The sequence below is a fragment of the Phalacrocorax carbo genome, chromosome 6 (assembly GCF_963921805.1).
Source record: "Phalacrocorax carbo chromosome 6, bPhaCar2.1, whole genome shotgun sequence".
NCBI classification, from domain to species: domain Eukaryota; kingdom Metazoa; phylum Chordata; class Aves; order Suliformes; family Phalacrocoracidae; genus Phalacrocorax; species Phalacrocorax carbo.
Genome location: NC_087518.1, coordinates 17,444,067 through 17,465,127, shown reverse-complemented (window position 1 = coordinate 17,465,127; position 21,061 = coordinate 17,444,067). Strand labels below are relative to the sequence as shown.

The following is a 21,061-nucleotide window of genomic DNA, read 5'->3' as shown; positions in this document are numbered from 1 at the left end:
TTGCAGTACATCAGAGAGGGTGAGTGAGGGCAGTGGGGAGAAGGAAGGACCCCGGCACGGAGCTCCCCCCTGGGAGAGGGGGGCTCTACTCCCAGCGTGTGCGTGTCTCCGGGGAGGGGGCTGTTTCTGGAGGGGCACATTCCTGACCGGCAGCACCCAGCTGAGCCTCCCGCCCCCCGGCTCCCTCCTGGCCCTGGAATCACAGGGCACAACGTGCCCTGCCTGGAGGGGACACAGGGCTGTCACCTCACCTCTGCTGCTTTGTCCCCGCAGTCCTTCAAGATGCAGGGAGAGACACGAGTCTCCTGGTCTCCTCCCTGGCGACACAGGCGCTCCTCATCCTCAGCTTGAGGAAGGCTGAGTCGAGGTTTAACCTGCAACGGCTGAGCTTCCGGCTGCTGAGGGCATGGACGAGGTGGCACTCAGCCCCCAGCAAGGACTCTGCTCAGGCGGAGACAAAGCAGCAGCCCCAGCCCTAGGATGCTCTGCGGCTTGGGGTATCTCCTCTTCCCAAAGTCTAACAGGAGAGAAGAGACCTCAGCCCCAGAGGAGCTGGCGTCCTCTGGAGAGCAGCAGGACAGCCGCTTTTTCCCGTGGTGCAGGGCATCACCTGCCCACATGCTTCGTCTTTGCCACGAAGCACCAGCTGCTGGGCTGGGCTGGGCTGCAAAACAGAGGGAAGGAGAAGCCGGAGCCGGAGCCAGAGGCGAGGATGAAGTTGAGGCTGAAGCCTTCCCTCCCCTCCCCAGGGCCACGCCAGGGTGAATCACTTTTTCTGCCTCCCACCGTCTGAGGAGCCTGCGCTGCCTGGGGCCGACATGGCCGAGTGCGGGAGCTACAAAGCCACCAATGCTCTGACTCCGGCAGCTTTGTCCCCTCCGTGTCCCCAGCAGGAAGGGCAGCTCTGCCTCCTGCCCATGCCACCCATCCCCACCGGCCCTGCGCCCGTTCCCACCCAGGGACGTTGGAAGTCCCAAGAGGAATGGTAAGAGGTCACTCCGCGAAACCAAGCCCTCCGTGGAGCCGTCGCCTTGGAGCGATCTCCAAAAGGGAGACCACCCGCCAGCAGTCAGCAGCCCTTCCAGGATAAACTCTAAACAAGGCCAACGCCTAACATCAGTAACAATTCAGTTTCCAAATAAAACAGACTGGGGAGACAAACGCTTTGTACAATTTGGGCTGTGGATGACACAGATTGACGTACAGCTCCAATGTGTTTAACTCCATCAGGTGATACAATGGGTACAAACTGCATATTTGTGACAACACGTTGGATTAACTGAATGAAACATGGGATGACACATGGCAAAAACAGTAACGTAGCTAGGCCACGCAATAGGTAAAATAAGATTTGTTTGATCCAAGGACCTCCTGGAAGCCAGGAGAACATATCGACATTCCAGCCTTTCCAGGTTTGGGGGGGAACATGGGCCGATTTCCGTATTCCGGCAGTAATTTGTTTGATGACTTTGCCATTGTCATTGATTTTTAAACAGCAATTAGAATCATGCCATTTCCCACAGACCCCGCCTTCTTCGGCTAGTAGGTAGTCGAGAACCAAGCGATGTTGATAAATTGCAGTTCGCATTTGGGTTGCCTGATCTGCCAGTAGGTCGAGGGCCTCATCTGTTTGATTGGTGATAATTTCTAATACGGCTTGCAGCCGGATAATGCGATGTAGATTATAAATGGGTTCTCGAGCACCACTAACCCATTCATTGTGTAGCCAAATCAACTAGAATTGTTATATGAGAACATAGAGTATAGGAATTAGCGTATCCATCGATCTGTGTAGTGATCAAAAACAATTTGTGTTTCTAATCATTTATATATAGACAATGTGTTTTGTTACTAGAAGAATGCACTTCTGTCAAAAGGAATGATAAAGTGCAGTTTTGTGTAGCAGCCTGAGAAAACTGGCCAGGATTGCCGGGACTGAGAGCCAAAAGGGTAAAAGGTAATTCCGGCAGGGGGAGATCGCGACCACCGACTCACGGACCACCGACCCAAGTAATACCACCTACTCAAAAGAGAACAATAGAAGAAGACGACTGAGTTTGCGCAGTAATCTACATGTGGAACGAGCAAGTTCGTACCAATCAGTAGAAAGGACAATAATGAATATGTATGAATAGGTAAATTTTTGATCTATAAATTGTATGGGAAAGGTGCGTGAGGTATGCACGTGAGGAGGAACGATCCCCCGTGCATCCGGCGCCGTGAATAAAGAATGCCTGCTCTTTAATACTAAATTAGTGTTAAGGAGTTGTTTCTGATTTTACCGCGTTTTTCGGTAACAATTGGGGTTCCAAGTTGCACGTCCATAATGTTGTATGATACGCTGGGGGGTCCGCACGTCTTTACCCCAGGACTGGCCACTCCCATCGGTGAGGGAGGTATCAGTAACTTTGGATCGTTTTTCCCGCTTCAAATCATCATATATTCAAATGCCTAAATGGTCTCCGTCTGTTTCTGAGAGTAAGCAAACCAAGGGATGGATCACCCCAACGCAACATATTCCTGACCAGTTTGCTGGTAACGCTTTATATGCATGGTTTCCACACATCCAACAGTGTCCCTCGAGGGCCACTGATCCGTTAGCAAAGGGTCCTTTCCAATGTTCCACACGGGGCGAAGGGTCAAAATAAGGGGTAGGTTCTAAACCAAACGGGCCACTTTCAACGCAACAATATAGCGATTCCTTTGTGGAGTTTTCACAACATGGTATGTCTGAACAAAGGTCTTCCCACGTTCTCCTCCAACGGGGCCAATCTAGTCTATTACAATATTTACAGTTGTAAGCTCCTGCTTCCTGGTCCCAAATACAAGCACGGCCCACAGAGTTGCCTCGGCTGGTATTAGGCGTGAGAGACCAAAATCTGGGAAATGCATTCTGGTATCCCTCTTCATTCACCCAGGCATAGCTATATACGAGTTCATCCTTTTCATGTGGCCCCTCTCCCACCTGAACGGTTATGCTTACGTTCTGATATGTCCATTCACATGTGCCGTTACCCACAAAGACGCCATCCTTTTGCGTTCTAGCCAAACAGTATTTACCTTTCTCTGGGTGAATCATGTGAGCTTTGCCATGTTTTATTCCCTTTCGTTTCGCTATATTTACTCACCCACCATTTTGGTAGCAAAGGTAGAGCTACCCAGGGCCAACTTGATAGACCAAACGGTCCTCCACATATCCAGCATTCTGTGAGGTTATAAACACTTGCTATTTGTTCAGCCAATTGCATAAAAGAATTCTTTATATCATTTCCTTCATCCCTAAAGTCTTTGAGGGGATAACTGATTGTTCCAGGGATCGCGACCCATACCATACACCAAAACAACAAAATTGACATTTTGCTCTACAAATCCAGCCTAAGCTTACAAATGTTACACAATCAATCACAAAAATACACATAGTCAAAATCAAATGTTAATCTTCCCACATTCGGTTGCGTTCCCGCGGGGATCTCCTGTGAAATGAAACAAAACGTCGACTTGCCCAGTGTTGGCTTCATCTACGTGCTTAAAATGAGGCAACAGTCCAGCGAGTGTTAATTTTGTGCTCTTTCCCCCCCCCAGGCATCTTCAGCCTTCCAGGCATATTTGTTAAGGGGTTCAGTAAGTATGAGGGGGACGGTCCCAACGGTTGGCATTTCTACCGACGCTGGCTGTCCAGGAGAGAACGTTGGTTCCCTTGGAACACTAAGAGCGTGAGACGTTGGAATTAAAACTGGGGGTTTAGGACAAAAGCCATTTAATCGGGGGCATCCATTTGTTCCCCAGCGACCATTGACTCGGGTAGCTGCATCCCAGAGGTGCTCCGCCCAATGCGGCTTATGAGGTTTCAGAAATCGTTTTGAGAGTCCATTAGTTCGTTCCACTAGCCCCTTGGCTTGGGGGTAATACGGGGTGTGGAATACCCACTTGATTCCTTCTTCCCTTGCCCACTCCTGTACTCTGGCAGCAGTAAAATGACTGCCATTGTCTGACTGAATAGAACCAGGTTTTGGGAGGGAGCTAAACCAAATTTTCAGGGCCCGCACTGTGTTTTCCCCAGGTGCTCGTGGAAATGCTTCGGCCTGGACTAGGCCAGAAATTACTTCCACGCCTACTAATACATATTGTTTTCCTTCTGACTTTCGGAAAGGCCCAATATCATCGATTTGCCAGACTTCCCAGAGGGTCTTTTTGTCTCTCAAATGGAGTGGGAACTCCTCCCTGGGATGTCGCTCTAGCCAAAGTCGGCATTGCTCACAAGCTGAAATACAGGCCCTGCAAGCGTCCCGAGGGGCAGGCCAGCCTCTGGCATGTGCCTCCTTGTATAAATCATTAGACCCCGCGTGGCCACGTTTAACATGTAGCCATTCTAGGAGCCTATCCCAATTTTCTCCTGTTTGCTCCTCCTTCTGCAGAGGGGCAATTCTGGCCAATTCATCCGCCCTATTATTCCACTCACTCACCGGAGTACCCCCTTCCGGGTGGGAGGGCACCCATCCTATTGCAAAATCCCCGTGTTTGGCAACATTTAAGATTTCTTGCCACCTCTCCTTTTGCCACACTGGCACCCGATTTACCTCCCAGTTGTTCTGTTCCCAAAAAGGGAGCCATTCTGTGCACCCTTTGAATACTGCAAACGAGTCAGTGTAGATGTACACCGGAGTCCCTGCTTTTCCCTCGCTATTAAACACACTCCATACCGCCACTAACTCTCCCACTTGGGCACTGCCCTCGCCTTCAGGAATTATTTCCCTCTAGGTATCCACATGAATAGCTACAGCCCGATACTTCCACTGTTGGCCCTCTCGTTTGGCGGAGGCGTCTGCGAACCATACGTTTCGCAGCTCCTCCGAAAATGGCGGGGCAATCCTAACTACAGAAGGAGGAGGGGTGTCCTCCTCCAGAAGGTTTGTCGCTTCTTCCTGTATGTTTAACACCTTTGCGGTACCTTCAGTGACTGTAAAAACACTACAGTAATGTTCGATTTTAGCATACCGTTTCCTCACAGTACCCCTTTGGGCCACCCCGTCAGGGGGAGGGGTCCCTGCTAACACAGGCTTAATTACCTTAAAGGGTCCCCTTAAAACTATAGGTTGTTGGCGTATGGTTCGCTCCGCTTCTCTAAGAGCTAAGCTCACTACAAACAAACCCTTTTCCCAGCTGGAGTACCGCTTTTCAGCGTCCTTAAAACTCCTAGAATAAAACCCAGTCGGTCGAATGGGACCTTCTGCTCCTTTCTGCCAAAAATGAGTTGACGATCCCCAGTGTGCCAACCCCCATTCAATTTGAACTGGGTCGGTGGGGTGGATAGGGCCCAAAGTTTGATGGGTGCTTGCTTCAAACACCAAAAGCTGCAGTGCCTCATCGTGAGCTGGAGTCCATTTCCAAATCACCCTCTTTCGCAACAGGTCATATAAGGGACGTGCCATTATTGCAAATTTCGGCTTATGCTTTCTCCAAAAGACCAAGAATCCCAAGGTGTGTTGCAGCTCCTTTTTTCCTTCCGGAATTTTTACCTGATCTAACGCTGAGAGGGTGTCCTGACGAATACAGGCTGACCCTCCTTTCCACCAGATGCCCCACAACTTAACTTCACTGGCAGGGGCTTGTATTTTTTCTTTGGGTATTTGAAGGCCTGTTCCTTCCAGATGATTAATAGTTCTGTCCTGCATAGTCTGCACCGAAGCTATGGTATGTCCCCCTTTTAGTATGTCATCAATATACTGATAGACTTTGACCTCTCTTTCTGATGGGATTATTGCCAATTCCTGTGCTGGGGCATGGTGGGCCAAGGTAGGCGTGTGTTTATATGCCTGAGGCAAACGGGTAAAAGTATACTGTTGTCCTTCCCTGGTAAAAGCAAATTGGTCTCGATCACACTCCTGGAGTGGAACCATAAAAAACATGTCCTTCACATCAATGGTTGCTAAGATAGGGTGGGCCTGTTCTTGAATGGCCGCAAGTAATTCGGCTATGTTGGGTACAGCCGCAGTCAGGGGGCCAGTGTTTGCATTCAGTCGCCGATAGTCAATGGTCAGGCGCCATTTTCCATTAGGGTTGCGTACTGGCCACACTGGTGAATTGTACGGGGAGTGAGTAAACACTAAAATTCCCTGCTGTTTGAGATCCTCAGCTACTGGGGCTATCCCTTCCCTGGCTCCTAGCGGCAACGCATAGGGTTTTACGTTGGTAATCTTGGAGGGGGGAAGGGCAGGTGCCGTTTGCAATAGGCGCACCTCCGCCCAAGATGTTTCAGTTAATTGCCTGACCTGGGGGATGCCAAAAGACCACGACTTCCCCTGGGTGTCATGCCACTGCCTTCCCTTCAACGCAGCCATGCCTAAAATGTTTGTCTGAAAAGGTCCTATGGCTACCATGGTATTGATGGGGGCTTCCTCTCCTGGGAACCATAGTGCCACTGAACTCATAGGCATTGACTGTGTTTTTCCCAGAGCATTTAAGAGAATTAGATTTCTAGATGGGATAGAGATCCCGCACCGTTCTGCTTCGGTCTGCATCAGTGCGGTGATTTGTGGCCCAGTATCCATTAGAAAAATTACCGGTCTTTTCCTTGGTCCTACAGCTACTGTGACTAATAAATCCCCTCTTAGATTCAAGGTGAGTTGTCTTACAAACATCCATCCTCCGCTCCTCTCCTCACCTTCGGGGAACGGAGGGTCTAGTTTTCCGCCTTTTCCCTAGTCAGCTCCCCCTCAAGATCTATCAGGGGTGGAGCAGCGGCAACTAATCCGAGAGTGGCCTTCTTCCCTGACCATTTCTGTACAAGTTTTTCCAATTTTGGGGTCGGGAGTCCATCCATCAGGTCTCGAGGAATGCCCTTCTGAAGCCCTAGATGCCATAACCCCTGTCGACTTAGGGGTCTCTCTCTCCCGGGATGATTGTTGCGGAGTGGCCTCAAATCCTGGCCCTTCCCAATTGACAGCTGCCGATTGTTAACTTGCTCCGCAGACCGTACAACCCTTGTTTCGGTTTTTTGGAACGATCCACCATCAGGGCCATATTTTCTCCCAAAATTAATTAATTCCTGCGCTACCTCCCTCCACGTCCACACTTTCCTTCCCAACCGCCAATGGTCAGGGGTTATTATCCCCTCCAGAGTGGCCACAGTTCTTTCTCCTGCGGAATTATTTTGAATTTTCCCCTGTAATTGGATCCCAGTGGGTTTCAGGGAGTCAGGGAGTCCCCGGATCAGGGGAGTCATCCTCCCTGGGTCTACAGGCATCATCATCGGGGAACTCTGGTTGGGCTTGAGCTCCCGATCATACATCGTTTGGAGACAGGCTGCTTTCTGCACGCTTTCCACTAGTTGATCCACCGTACCTGTTATGGCAAGGGGATCTCCCCTCTCCAAAGGGTTCAGCCCTCCGGCCCAATACGCAGCCCTCTGGGTTAATGACCATGGGGCTCGGCGATTACCTGTAGTTAATAACCCCAATATCCTTCTGCTTCTTTCTCCGACAACAAAATTCCATCCCCCCCTGCTGACAGGGACACTCTCCACACATATTCTGTCTCCGATTCCTTCGGAGTTCTTGCAAAGTCTTTTTTCAACTTTGCTACTTCGGTTGCTGTAAATGGGACTTCTTTGGTGAGAACTTGAGGACGGTCATCGTTATTCTTCTCATACAAGTACTCTGTTTTAAAGAGTGGATACATGTGAGGGAAGCTTTCTACAGTTTCCCTTGCCCTCTGCAAGTCTCCCTGAGGGTAAACTTGCCGTACCCCTTTCTCTGAAAGTTTCACCTCTACCTCCGCCAGTGTATCTGCTTCCCTCAAAAGTTGACCCCTCAATTCTTCCTTCAGTATGGCATTTTGATTTCTCTCCTCCTGCAACAATCGCTTGTTTCCCTCCCAATTGTTCCTGCAGTGACTTTATGACCACCTGCAGTGAGTCTATTGTGACATCGGCTTGACAAAGCCTCCGTTTCCTCTCTTCCACCGCTGCTGACAGACTCGCTCCCAGGACTGCGCAAATTACAGCTTTTCCTTTCCCCGGTCTAACCCTAGCTTCCTTCTACGCTACCCTTATCCTGTCTACTACGCTCTGCGGTTGAAACCAATGTTTTTTCACCCAATCTTGTCCCCGGGGTGAGGGGCGAGATCGGTGCACCTCCAAAAGATCGTACAGCTTATCTATCCCTTCGGCCGGTGAAGAGACAAAATCGTGGGCGTTAACTGCCTTCTGAGCGGCCATTTTACCTAACACAACGGGGCTTTATGGTCCTGAGAGGGTCACACCTTAATGCTGCTATCCCCTTTTCCCCTTTTCGCCCTCAGGAGGTCACTCCGCGAAACCAAGCCCTCCGCGGAGCCGTCGCCTTTGAGCAATCTCCAAAAGGGAGACCACCCGCCAGCAGTCAGCAGCCCTTCCAGGATGCTCTGGGTACGCGTGGTGACACTCTTTGGCTGCTTATCCTTGAGGAAGCGAGCCTGTTGCCTAACTTGGAGCAGCCGAAGGGTGCTCCCGCTGCCCTTCCACGCCTCCCCAGGTGCCAGAGAGAAGACACTAAATGCGCAAAATAAAGCTTCCGAACAAAAGCCGGTTTTAGCGCTTTAGAGCATCATCGGGACAGGCCGTCCCACCACTACCCCCGGCGACAGCCAAGGCCGGGGTCCTTGGCAGCCCGCAAAGGCCGTGCTACGGGACCAGAAGCCAGGCAGCACCAGGGGGCGTGTCGTTGCGCCGAGAGGCCGGGGCCAGCAGCACCGGGGGCGGGGCAAGCCGCCGAGGGGGCGTGGCTGTCAGCACCAGGGGGCGGGCCGTGTCGCCGAGGGGGCAGGCCCAGCAGCACCGGGGGGCGCAGCGGAGTCGTCACTACTCGAGTGACAGCGCGGCCCGCCGATAGGAAGCGGGGGCGGGGCCGCAGGCGCGGCGGGAGGGGGACCTAGTCGGCTGCAGCCAATAGGCGCGGGGCGCGCCCCTGCAGCCAGCGGGGCGGGCAGCACGTGGAGCGGCAGCATGGCGGCGGCGGGCAGCTGTAGGGCCAAAGCCCCACGCGGGGCGGCGGGACCTCGGCTAGGGTCGGGCTGGGCCGGGCCGGGCCGGTCCGAGCCGGGCTGAGGCGGGGCGTGACGGGGCGGGGGGAGGGGGATGAGGAGTAATTGCCCCAGCGAGGTCGCTCCTGTGGGCGTCCTTGTCCCGTCCCGTCCCGTCCCGTCCCGTCCGATTCCGTCCCTGGGGTTGCCCCGGTTCGTTCCTCAGGTCCTGGGCGCCGAGAGGAGGTCGCGGGCGGCGGCCGTCTGGCCCGTGGACGAGGAGGTGTCCAGCGACTCCGAGCCGGAGAGGTACGAGCCGCGCCGCGGGGGGAAGCCGGTGCCGGTGCCGGTGCTCACGCCTGTCCCCGCAGCCCGTCGTTGGGACGGCGGTGGCGGCGGGAGGTGGCGGTAGAGGAGGAGGTGGAGGAGACGCCGCAGGAGAAGAAGCTGCGCCTGGCCAAGCTGTACCTGGAGGAGCTCCGCCGGCACGGTGAGTGCCGCCCGGTGCCGGTACCCCGGTGGGGCAGAGGGGCGTGCGGCCCTCGGTGCTGAGCCCGGCCCTCACGCCCCGCGTCCGCCACAGAGGAGGAGCGGGCGGCGGCAGAGGAGGAGGAGGAGGAGACGCATCCGGCGGATCTCATCGGCGACCGGCTGAAGGAGGACGTGGTGAGCAGCGGGGCGGGCGCGTCCCCCCAGTCCCGGCAGCGGCGGCGGCGGCGGGCTCTGCCCCGCTCCCGCGGGGCCGGGGCCGCCTCCGCTGAGCCTCCCGCTTCTTGCCCAGCTGGAGCAGAAGGGTCGGCTGCAGCGCCTGGTCGCCAAAGACGTAAGTGCCCAGCGCTGGGGGCGCCGGGGGGCTGCCAGGCTCTAAGTGCCGGCTTTGGGGGGCACTCGGGCACAGCCAGGGCCGGCACCCCGAGTTACTGTGCTGGCTCCGGGACCAGGGCCCTCCTTCTGCCCAGGGTGCTGGGGGCTGGTGCCCTGGAGGAGGGAGGGTGCTGTGCTTGGGTACTCCCATGCCGGGGGAAGGGACCGAGGGAGGCCCAGCTCATATCCCGCTCTCCCTGCAGGTGCAGCCTCCAGATCCAGCCAGCATTCGAGTGCTGCGGGGGCACCAGCTGCCCGTCACCTGCCTGGTCATCTCTCCAGATGACAGGTTCATCTTTTCGGCCTCCAAGGACGGCTCCCTCATCAAATGCAAGTGTTCCCTTGGGGCTGCGACTGGCTGTTCCCCCAGCCTGAACCCTGCAGGGAGGGACCCTGCAGCAGCAGGAGCGTGGGTGCCTGTGGAGGTGGCTGGGCCCCTGCCCCTTCCGGGGATGTGCACGTGCATCGTTTTGGGCTCTGTGGGAGGCTCGTTGGCGCTTTCCAATATGTTGGGAGGTTCCCAGGGTGTGATGGCGATGCCTTTCCCGTAGGGGAGGTGGAGAGCGGGAAGAGGCTGTGCGTGGTGCCTGGGTGGAAGAAGGGCACCGAGGAGCGGCACATGGGGCACGCATCCCACGTCCTCTGCATGGCCATCTCATCGGATGGCAAGTACCTGGTACGGGAGAGGGGGCTGGTGCTGCCATGTGTGGTGGAGCGGTGCTGGTGGGGAATACATCTCCTCCTGGGGTCCTGCGGAGAGCGGTATCTCTATGGAGAAAGGCATCCAGTATCGAAGGGAATTAGCTGTGCTTGAGGTGATTTATGAGATCCCAAGAGCTAACTGTACTGGAGGCCGAAGTGAGCCTAACTGGGAATGAGTGGCAGAAGCACCCCATTGTGACTGGCCCCGAGGCTCCGTGCATCCTTGGCATAGACTACCTCAGGAGAGGGTATTTCAAGGACCCAGAAGGGTACAGGTGGGCTTCTGGTGTAGCTGCCTTGGAGACGGAGGAAACTAAACAGCTGTCTACCTTGCCTGGCCTCTCGAAGGACCCTTCTGTTGTGGGGTTGCTGAAGGTCAAAGAGCAACAGGTGCCGATCGCCACCACAACAGTGCACCGGCGGCAATATCGCACCAACAGAGACTCTCTGATCCCCATCCATGAACTCATTCACCAACTGAGGAGCCAAGGAGTCATCAGTAAGACCCACTCACCCTTTAACAGTCCCATATGGCCAGTGCAGAAGTCTAACGGAGAGTGGAGGCTAACAGTAGACTATCGTGGCCTGAATGAAGTCACTCCACCGTTGAGTGCTGCTGTGCCAGACCTGCTAGAACTTCAACACGAACGGGAGTCAAAGGCAGCCAAGTGGTATGCCACAACTGATATTGCTAATGCATTCTTCTCAATCCCGCTGGCAGCAGAGTGCAGGCCACAGTTTGCTTTCACATGGAGGGGCGTCCAGTACACCTGGAATCGACTGCCCCAGGGGTGGAAACACAGCCCTACCATTTGCCATGGACTGATTCAGACTGTACTGGAACAGGGAGAAGCTCCCAAACACCTTCAATACATTGATGACATCATCGTGTGGGGCAACACAGCAGAAGAAGTTTTTGAGAAAGGAGAGGAAAATAGTCCAAATCCTTCTGAAGGCTGGTTTTGCCGTAAAACAAAGTAAGGTGAAGGGACCCGCACAGGGATCCAGTTCTTAGGAATCAAATGGCAAGATGGTCGTCGTCAGATCCCCAAGGATGTGACCAACAAGATAGCAGCCATGTCTCCACCAACTAGCAAAAAGGAAACACAAGCTTTCTTGGGCGTTGTGGGTTTTTGGAGAACGCATATTCCAAATTACAGTATGATCGTAAGCCCTCTCTATCAAGTGACCTGGAAAAAAGAATGATTTCAAATGGGGCCCTGAGCAATGACAAGCCTTTGAACAGATTAAACGAGAAATAGTTCATGCAGTAGGCCTTGGGCCAGTCCGGGCAGGACAAGATGTAAAAAATGTGCTCTACACCGCAGCCGGGGAGAATGGCCCTACCTGGAGCCTCTGGCAGAAAGCACATGGGGAGACCCGAGGTCGACCCCCAGGGTTTTGGAGTCGGGGATACAGAGGGTCCGAAGCCCGCTATACTCCAACTGAAAAAGAGATATTGGCAGCATATGAAGGGGTTCAAGCTGCTTCAGAAGTGGTTGGTACTGAGGCACAGTTGCTCCTGGCACCCCGACTGCCAGTGCTGGGCTGGATGTTCAAAGGAAGCGTCCCCTCTACACACCATGCAACTGATGCTACGTGGAGTAAATGGGTTGCACTGATCACCCAGTGGGCTCGAGTAGGAAACCCCAGTCACCCGGGAATCTTGGAAGTGATTATGGACTGGCCAGAAGGCAAAGATTTTGGATTATCACCAGAGGAGGAGGTGACACGTGCTGAGGAAGCCCCACCGTATAAGAAACTGCCAGAAGATGAGAAGCAATATGCCCTGTTCACCGATGGGTCCTGTCGCCTTGTGGGAAAGCACCGGAGATGGAAGGCTGCTGTATGGAGCCCTACACGACAAGTAGCAGAAACTGCTGAAGGAGAAGGTGAATCGAGCCAGTTTGCAGAGGTAAAGGCCATCCAGCTGGCCTTAGACATTGCTGAACGGGAAAAGTGGCCAGTGCTCTATCTCTATACTGACTCCTGGATGGTGGCCAAATGCCCTGCGGGGCTGGCTGCAGCAGTGGAAGCAAAGCAACTGGCAGTGCAGAGGCAAACCCATCCGGGCCGTCACGTTGTGGCAAGATATTGCTGCCCGGGTAGAGAACCTGGTTGTAAAGGTACGGCATGTGGATGCTCACGTCCCCAAGAGTCGGGCCACTGAAGAACATCGGAACAACCAGCAGGTAGATCAGGCTGCCAAGATTGAAGTGGCTGAGGTGGATCTGGACTGGCAACATAAGGGTGAACTATTTCTAGCTCGGTGGGCCCATGACACCTCAGGCCATCAAGGGAGAGATGCAACATACAGGTGGGCTCGTGATCGAGGGGTGGACTTGACCATGGACGCTATTGCGCAGGTTATCCACGAATGTGACACATGCGCTGCAATCAAGCAAGCGAAGCGGGTAAAGCCTCTGTGGTATGGGGGACGATGGCTGAAACATAAACATGGGGAGGCCTGGCAAATTGACTATACCACGCTCCCACACACCCGCCAAGGCAAGCGCCATGTGCTTACAATGGTAGAAACAACGACTGGCTGGCTGGAAACATATCCTGTCCCCCACGCCACTGCCCGGAACACTGTCCTGGGTCTCGAAAAACACGTCCTGTGGCGACATGGCACCCCAGAGAGAACTGAGTCAGACAGCGGGACTCATTTCCAAAATAACCTCATAGACACCTGGGCCAAAGAGCATGGCATTGAGTGGGTGTATCACATCCCCTATCACGCACCAGCCTCTGGGAAAATTGAACGGTACAATGGACTGTTAAAAACTACACTGAGAGCAATGGGGGGTGGGACATTCAAGCACTGGGATACACAATTAGCAAAAGCCACGTGGTTAGTCAACACGAGGGGATCTGCCAGTCGAGCTGGCCCTGCCCAGTCAGAAACCCTACATACTGTGGAAGGGGATAGAGTCCCTGTAGTGGACGCAACAAGTATGCTGGGCAAAACAGTCTGGGTTCTTCCCGCCTCAGGCAAAGGCAAACCCATTCGTGGCATTGCTTTTGCTCGAGGACCTGGGCGCACTTGGTGGGTGATACGGGAGGATGGAGAAATCCGATGTGTGCCTCAAGGGGATTTGATTTTGGGCAAAAACAGTCAATGAACTGAATGGCACAATGTGAACTGCTAGATAATATTGTGTGTCACCTCTGTGTTGTATCAATGATATCAGAGTACGAGCCTCCCAATCCATGGAATATAGACTGTGAAACAAGCAAAGTGCAGCAGTGACGGAACGATGGCTGACTCGGTATGCAGCAACCCAACGCCACACACACCATCTCTCCCACCCTGAAAGACTGATACGACAGATGGAGCCCAGAGTCATGGACTGGGTGAACTCAATGGACATTTTAATGGACATTTTACAGGGAAGGTCCATGAACTAAGGGAATGATGTCTGTGTATTATGTTAAAGGATGGGAAGGGGAGGGGTGGTGGTTGGTAAGGTTGTAGTGCATCGTATGGGACCTGGGCATGGTGTAAATGGTATGGAATAAGGGGTGGAGAATGTGCTGGTTTTGGCTGAGACAGGGTTAATTCTCCTCACTGTGGGGGGTCGGCTACCTTTCCAGCTTCCCTCGCTCTGCCGCGTGGCGGGGGGGGCTGGGAGGGGCAGGGCCATGGTGGGGGCAGCTGACCCCGACTGGCCAATGGCAGGTTCATTCCATACCATGTGACACCATGACCAGTATTCGGCGGTTCGTTCCCCTCCACCCTCCCTTCCCCTCCCCCGGGGCTTTGCGCCTCTCGTTGTTCTCCTTTACATTGCATTTCTGCTGTTGTTTCTTTTAATTTTAATTATTAAACTGTTCTTATCCCAACCCGCGAGCGTTACCCTTCTGATTCTCTCCCCCAGCTACCGGTGGGGGAGTGAGCGAGCGACTGTGTGGGGCTGAGCTGCCGGCTAAACCACGACACTCCTAAGCAGGATCCCAAAGCACGCTTGTAACTGATGGTAGTTGCCCCTTCTCTTTGTAGGGGCTCCATTGATTGTATCCAGCTCATCAGCGAGGAGCACGTGGTGTCGGGTGCCGATGACGGGTGAGCACGGGGCCGCGACAGTGCCTGGGGTAGGTAGGCAAAGCCCCCTCCTGCAACCCCCTCATGCCTCCCCTCCCTGGTAGGTCTGTAGCCCTGTGGGGGCTGGCGAAGAAGAAGCCGCTGGCGCTGGCCCGGCAGGCGCACGGCATGCAGGACGCCCAGGGCCTGCAGCAGCCGTACTGGATCTCAGCGGTGGCTGCCCTGCGCAACAGTGACCTCCTGGCTACAGGTGTGGGGCAGCTGCTTTGGAGCAAGGGTTTGGGGGTGCAGGGGGTCTGTCCTGCCCCTGCCCCTGCCCCTGCCCCTGCCCCAGGTTGGGGTGCATGGCAGTCTCCTCTCTCTACCCTAGGCTCCCACAGTGCTAGTGTGAAGCTCTGGAAGTGCAGTGAGGGATTTCGGAAGCTGGAGCCCCTCTGGGCTATCCCGTTGGTATGGGTCAGGAGGTTGGGGATGCTGGAGCTGGGCTGGGGGTGTCTCTCGGCGGGTTCTCCCCTCCCTGGGCAGCAGGAGGAGGCTGTGCGAGCCTCTCGCCCTGCCCTGTCCCCTCCAGGTGGGTTTTGTCAACAGCCTCGAGTTCTCGGCAGCCGGTGACTTCCTGGTGGCCGGCCTCGGGCAGGAGCACCGGTACCGTCCCCCTTCCCCAGCGCTGGCTGGGGGCACAGCCTCCACTGCCTCGAGGGCTCGGTGGAGGGTGACCCCCATCTCTCTCATCTGCAGGCTTGGCCGGTGGTGGAGAATCAAAGAAGCCAAAAACAGCATCTGCATCATCCCCCTGAAGCGGAGGGCTACAGCCCCCAGCTCCCATGTCCCTGACAGCTCCTAGCCCGCTGGCCCCGGAGCCGCTGCACCTGGGTCGTGAAACCCTGGTCCCTGGTGCTGCGCCCCATGTCCTTCGTGCAACCACCCTCCTGGGGCCGGCAGCGCCGGAGCGGGGGATGGCGCGTGGCCCCCTGACCCTGCTGGCACCCAGATCATGCTGCGGCTCTGCCCTCTGTGAGGGTCTGCCCTCTTCCCTCAGCTTTGGCCAGACCTGAGCTCTGGAGGACTCTGTTTTAAAATAAATAAATAAATAAATAAAAGAACAACACCAAATCCAAACCAAACCAAATCCACTTTATTCACCTAAATTACCATGTCTAATGCCCCACGGCTCCTGCCGCCCTGGCCTGCCCCCCTGCCTCCTCCTGCCCGTCCCCTGGCACCGACCTGTCTGCCCACCCACCTCGGCGCTGGCCCCGCCGGGCCCCGGGGCCCCACCTCGGCTCCTACGGCGCGGCGGGGCCCCGTGCCCCGGGGAGGGGAGCGAGGAGCCCCGTCCCACCCCTCCCCCCCCCCGCCCAGTGCCAGCTGGTGGAACCGTCCAGGCGCGTGGCAACCAGTATGCGCGCGGCGGGGCCCCGTGCCCCGGGGAGGGGAGCGAGGAGCCCCGTCCCACCCTGCCCCCCCCGCCCGCTGCCAGCTGGTGGAACCCTCCAGGCGCGTGGCAACTAGTAAGCGGGGAACGCGGCCGCCCCCCGCAGTTGTGCGTCCCTGCGGCTGAGCGCGCGGGAGGGCGTCCGGCCCCTCCGAGTGCCCAGCAGCCTTCGAGCGAGGGGAGCCCCGCGGGCCTCGTCCCGGGCCTCGTGTGTGGAAGAGAAAAGAGTCTCAGCGTGCCCGAGGGGCTGGGGGCTGCAGCCCAGCTTAGCCCAGCTACAGGTTGGGCGGCACCAGCCCCTGGGAGCAAGGGGACAGGGTACAGAGGGGTCCCTGCGACAAGGGGGGTGCCCCGGTACAGATAAACCCCAGCCCCGTAGCGGGAGGAGGAAGAGGGAGTCAGTCTCAGCCCCCCCGCCCCCCCGCCCCGGGGCAAGGAGGGGTCCTGGGGAAGAGGGGAAGGGGGCACTCTGGGGGTGCCCCCTGGGGGAGTGCTATTGGGGCACTTTGTGACACCCTGGATCACCCAGTGCTGTCCCCCCCAGTGTCTGGGAGGACGGTGTTAGGACAGGGTGAGAGCAAAGAGCCCCCCAAGCATGGCCACCTCTGCCCCACTGCCCCTGGCAGGGCAGCCCTGTGGGGCACAGGGTCCCCCTCACCCCTTTCCTCCGCAGGATGGCAGGGAGACCCCCTAGCAGGCCCAGGCAGGCCTGGGGGGAGAAGGAGGGTGTAGCTGCCCTGGCTCCCCACTCCGGGCCGAAGCCAAGCGAGATGTGCAAGGTCCAGCCGCTGCAGGCGGGTGAGTGTGCAGGCGCTGCGGGCAGGGGGCTGCCTGCCCGTCCCTGCCCGGTGCCGCGCTCGCGTTGCCCAGCCAGGCTGGCATCGGGGCTCCCATGGCACAGTGGCCAGGGAGCCAGCCCTGTCACGGCACCCCGGGACAGGGATCCTCCCTGCCAGCCGGTGGTAGCCTGTCCCTCACCTGGGCACGCCAGACCCCCCTCCCCGTGCTGCCCTCCAGCATTGCGCCCTCGCCCCTGGGGCTCACAGGGGACACCTGTGTCCCAGCCTGGAGCCAGGACTGGTGACATCCCTGGGAGCTGGGCAGAGGGCTTGGCTTTTTGCCCCCTGCTCGCCCCCCAGCCCTGCCTGCTTTCTCTCGGCCAGATCCGTGCTGCTCCACCTTGGCTCTGCCCGGGGAGAACGAGGATAACCTGGACATCATCCGAGCCTTCCTCAGGAGCAGACCAAAGGTATCCAAGGCCAATTCTATGAGGCTGCGCCCATGTCTCCCGACCAGTCTTTCTGCCCCCATCCCACGCTCGCAAGGTGCTGGGGGCTGTGCTGCCCCCCTCCCCCCCAACCTGTCTCACCCCCCTGACGCTCTCTGGCCGCCTGTCCCCTCCCTGGCTGGCAGCAAGAGGAGGAGAAGCTGAAGTTTCTGGCCTCCATCTACACCATCTGTAGCACCAGCAGCGCGGGCTCCACAACATGGGACATGCTTTACTTCTGTTTGCTGGAGGTGGTGGAGGCCATTGAGGTGAGGCAGGGGCAGTGGGCAGTGGGCACAGCCCTGGGGGCAGGAGAGGGCTCAGCCGGGCAGAGGGGTGCATGTGAGCACTGCTCTGCGTCTCCATCCTTGGAGATGCTCGAAAGCCAGCTGCGTGGCCTGGCTGGAGCTGGGGCTTGGACCCAATGACGTTTGCAGGTCTCTCGGCCAGCCTGTGGTTCTGTGATGGGCACAGCCCTTCCCACCATGGGGCTTGGGACCACTGGGTGGGGAGGGAGTGCTGGGATGGTGGCACCTGGGCTCTGCCAGCCCCGCAGGCTTTTGATGGGCAAGGGAGACTGCCCCATCCCGATCCATCCCACCCTGCTGTGCTCCACAGGCGCTGCTGCAAGAGGAGCCCACTGACCACCTGGGTACTGTGGTGTGGCGGCAAGCCATGCTGACCATCGCCTCCATGAGGTACTTGCCGCAGCCCCCAGCTTGGCCTCCCCAGTGCTGGGCAGCCCTAACGGCACCTCTCCCAGGCAGGGGCCACCCCCAGTCCTGGGACCAAGAGGGAGGCAGACAGCAGGGCAAGGGGTGCCATAGGCTTTTCCCTCCAAATGCAAGTGTCAGTGTCATGGGGATCAGCCCAGGTCTCCAACCCTGGGGTCTGTCTCCTCCTTGCTGTGTCTGAAGAGCACCTCTCTGTCCCCACAGCAAGGCGGGGCTGCTTCTGCAGGAGATGAGCAGCAGACTCCTCCACATCTGCTTCTGCAGCATCTTCCACCTCCCTCCGCAGGACACCCAGGGCCCCGAGGCTTCTCTCTACTCCGAGGTATGCCACGGGGTGAACCACGGGGAGCTCCCCCACCCCGAGGCCCCTTCCTGGGCACCGCAGGGTGCAGCCACCCCCACCCCCCACCCCGCCCAGGCTTCTAGGGCTGCCCCAAGACTCTGTCCCCCTCACAGACCCTGGCCACGATGGACAGCATGCTGCAGGTGCTGGTAAGCAGCGCCGGTGCTCTTGGCATCCTGGAGCTGCAGAACATCTTGCAGGTCTGGCCTTGGCACAGGGTCCCCACAAGCATTGACCCATGGCTTGAGTGGTGCTCCGCCCCTCCCCAGTCAGTGCCTGGTGCAAGGAGGGGGGCAAAGATGTTCCTCCTTCCCTGCGGTGCCTCCCCACCAGCCCCCTGCCTCCTGGCTGCTGCCAGAGCTCCTTTTGCTCCTGCCCCAGCCCACCCCGCTCCTGCAGCCCTGCCTGCTGTTCGTCCTGCCCAACACTCCCTCACAGATGGATCTGCCTGTCTGGCAAGGGGAGCCCAGCCCTGGGACTTTCCCCCGGGCCACATCCTAGAGCCTCCGCCACAGGTCCCCAGGGAGGTGGTCACCCCAAAGTCTTGGGTTCCTTGGGTGGGGGGTGGAGGGACCTTTTTTTGGGTGGGGAGCGAGTGGAAGGCAGCAGAGGCAGCGGCAGGAGTGGGATGCGGTGGCCTGCCTGGCTGCAGCAGGTTGCTTCAAGGGGCAAGAAGGGCACGTGCCCTGGGCCCAGGCCCTGCCCCGGCGCAAGCCTGGCCATGCCGTGCTGTGCCATGCCACCTCCCTGGCAGATCAGCAGCTTTTCTCCTCCCAGCTCCTGCTGCCCTTCACCGATTCCGAGCTGGCAGCAGTGCAGGAGAGGGCTGTGGCACGGATTGCCAGGCTGGCCAACTTCATCGCCACCGAACCCCTGCTGCAGGTACCGAGCTCCCAGTCTGGGCAGCCCCCGTCCCCCATCGCTGTGCTCCTGAGCCCCAGCACCTCCCGGGGAAGCTGGGCACCCAGTCAGCAGGAAGTCAGGAGCAGGGGTCTTTGCCCTGCCCCTGTCCTTGTCCGTGCTCTCCCCCAAGGCAGGAACCTGGGTCCAGCAGGCCTCCCCTGCGCTGGGCTGCTGCCTGGCTGCTCTGGGAGCAGCTGGGGCTCACCTCGTACCCACACTGCCTCTCTTCCTCCAGGTCTGCCCCTGCTTCGCACAAGCTGTAGTCCTCAGGCATCAGTGCTCCAAGACACATCGGTTTGTGATGCTGGGGAGGCTGGTTGGGCACCTCACCCTCTGCTGCACCTGTAAGGACAAGGCGACCCGCCGCGAAGCTGCAGAAGCTCTCCGTCACCTGCATGCCTTCATCCTGCAGCAGAGAAGTAAGAGAAGCTGTGATGGGCTGGGTGCCCCCAGGCACGGGCAGCCAGGGACCACTCTCCTTGGTGAGAGAAAGCCTGATCCAGCCTGCCTGCCTGCAGTCTAAAGAGCCATTTCCCCTTGCCCCCGTTCGCAATAGCCCCAGACCCTCCCTGGGTATCTGCTCCCCAGACCTGCCTGGGTGCCCTCTTCCTTTACTAGTGACTTTTCTGCCTAAAGCTCTCAGACTGCACCTCCAGCTCTGCACCCTCTCTCTGAGCACCCTGGTTCTTGTCCTCCCCAGGCAGGTGGCCCTGGCTGCATGACACAGGGCAGCTGCAGCTCTGGGAGGACGGGCAGATCTCGCAAAAAAGCAGCGCTAACGAAATCTTTTCGGTAAGAAGTGCCTTCGGCTCCTGCCTGGGGTGGTCAGCATGAGTGAAGGGACACCTGATGCGTGGGGATGATGTGGGCTCACGCTGTTCCTGAGCGGAGGCTAGGCAAAAGCCCGCAGCAAGCTCCGCTTCCCCACAGAACCCTGACCCCCACCATCGGTCTCCTCCCCAGCGCAGCCTGGCTCTGCATCCCACTCTCACTGCACAGCCAAGATGCTCTGTGTGATGCTCTAGGTGACAAACCTCCCCTCCTCTCCTTCATCGCACAGATGTTCAAGTACCACCTCCAGCCCTCTGACCAGGTAGACATCATCCTCATGGCCATCAAGAGCTTGAGAGCCCCAAGCGCCTACAGCATCAGGGTGGCTGCCCACATGGTGGAAGTCCTTGTGGCAGACCCCGCCTTCCCGATGGGACAGGTGAGTAGCCCGTGGGTGGCACAGCCAACACTCGGGCCCACCAGAGGATCGTTCCTCCCTGGGCCCTGTGCCTGACCAGCACTGATGCCATCTCAAGCCAGCGTACTGCAGCAGGAATGCAAAGCGGCTCCCAGTGGGAGCTGGGTAAACAGCTGCGCTCACCCCGCTGACGCCCCCACTCCCTTCTGTGTCTGTCGTCCAGGTGCTGAACATCGTGTGGGCCATCTACAGAAACCTGCCCTTCATCAGGGCGGTGGTAGCCCTCAACAGCCTGGAGAGGGCCCTGCTGGTGCTGATGCACAAACAGCCCAGCACGGTGGTGGCCAGCCTGTTGCAGTGCTCCCCAACATGTACCTGGTACGGGGCCCACCAGCCTTTGGGGGTCCTCTCACTCCGGGAGAGGGGCCCTAAGACCCTCCCGAGGGACTTCAGCCTGGCCACCCTCCGGGGTGTCCCTGCTGACAGAGCCCCGGCTCCCCGCAGTGTTGCGATGCGCATGTGGAAGGTGACACTCTCCAAGCCCCAGGTTGCGGAGAAGGTGCTGCAGGAGCTGCTCAGCAG

At 57.5% G+C, this 21,061-nt stretch overlaps 1 protein-coding gene across 1 annotated transcript; it reads left to right on the top strand.

The window, feature by feature from the left end:
- Positions 1–818: 818 nt before the first annotated feature.
- On the top strand, positions 819–10,412 carry LOC135314000 (uncharacterized). The gene is made up of 7 exons (XM_064455665.1): positions 819–985; positions 5,409–5,478; positions 8,299–8,404; positions 9,224–9,487; positions 9,581–9,663; positions 9,779–9,820; positions 10,065–10,412. Exons 1-7 carry the CDS (start codon positions 819–821, stop codon positions 10,410–10,412), a joined length of 1,080 nt encoding a protein of 359 aa, XP_064311735.1.
- The last annotated feature ends 10,649 nt before the right edge of the window (positions 10,413–21,061 follow it).

Excerpts from the sequence above, each read along its gene's own strand:
- LOC135314000 (XM_064455665.1), top strand. The coding sequence starts at position 819 with ATGGCCGAGTGCGGGAGCTACAAAGCCACCAATGCTCTGACTCCGGCA. Across the intron at positions 986-5,408 it reads TGGAAGTCCCAAGAGGAATG|GTCATATAAGGGACGTGCCA; the intron begins GTAAGAGGTCAC and ends CTTTCGCAACAG. Across the intron at positions 9,488-9,580 it reads GGAGGAGCTCCGCCGGCACG|AGGAGGAGCGGGCGGCGGCA; the intron begins GTGAGTGCCGCC and ends CGTCCGCCACAG.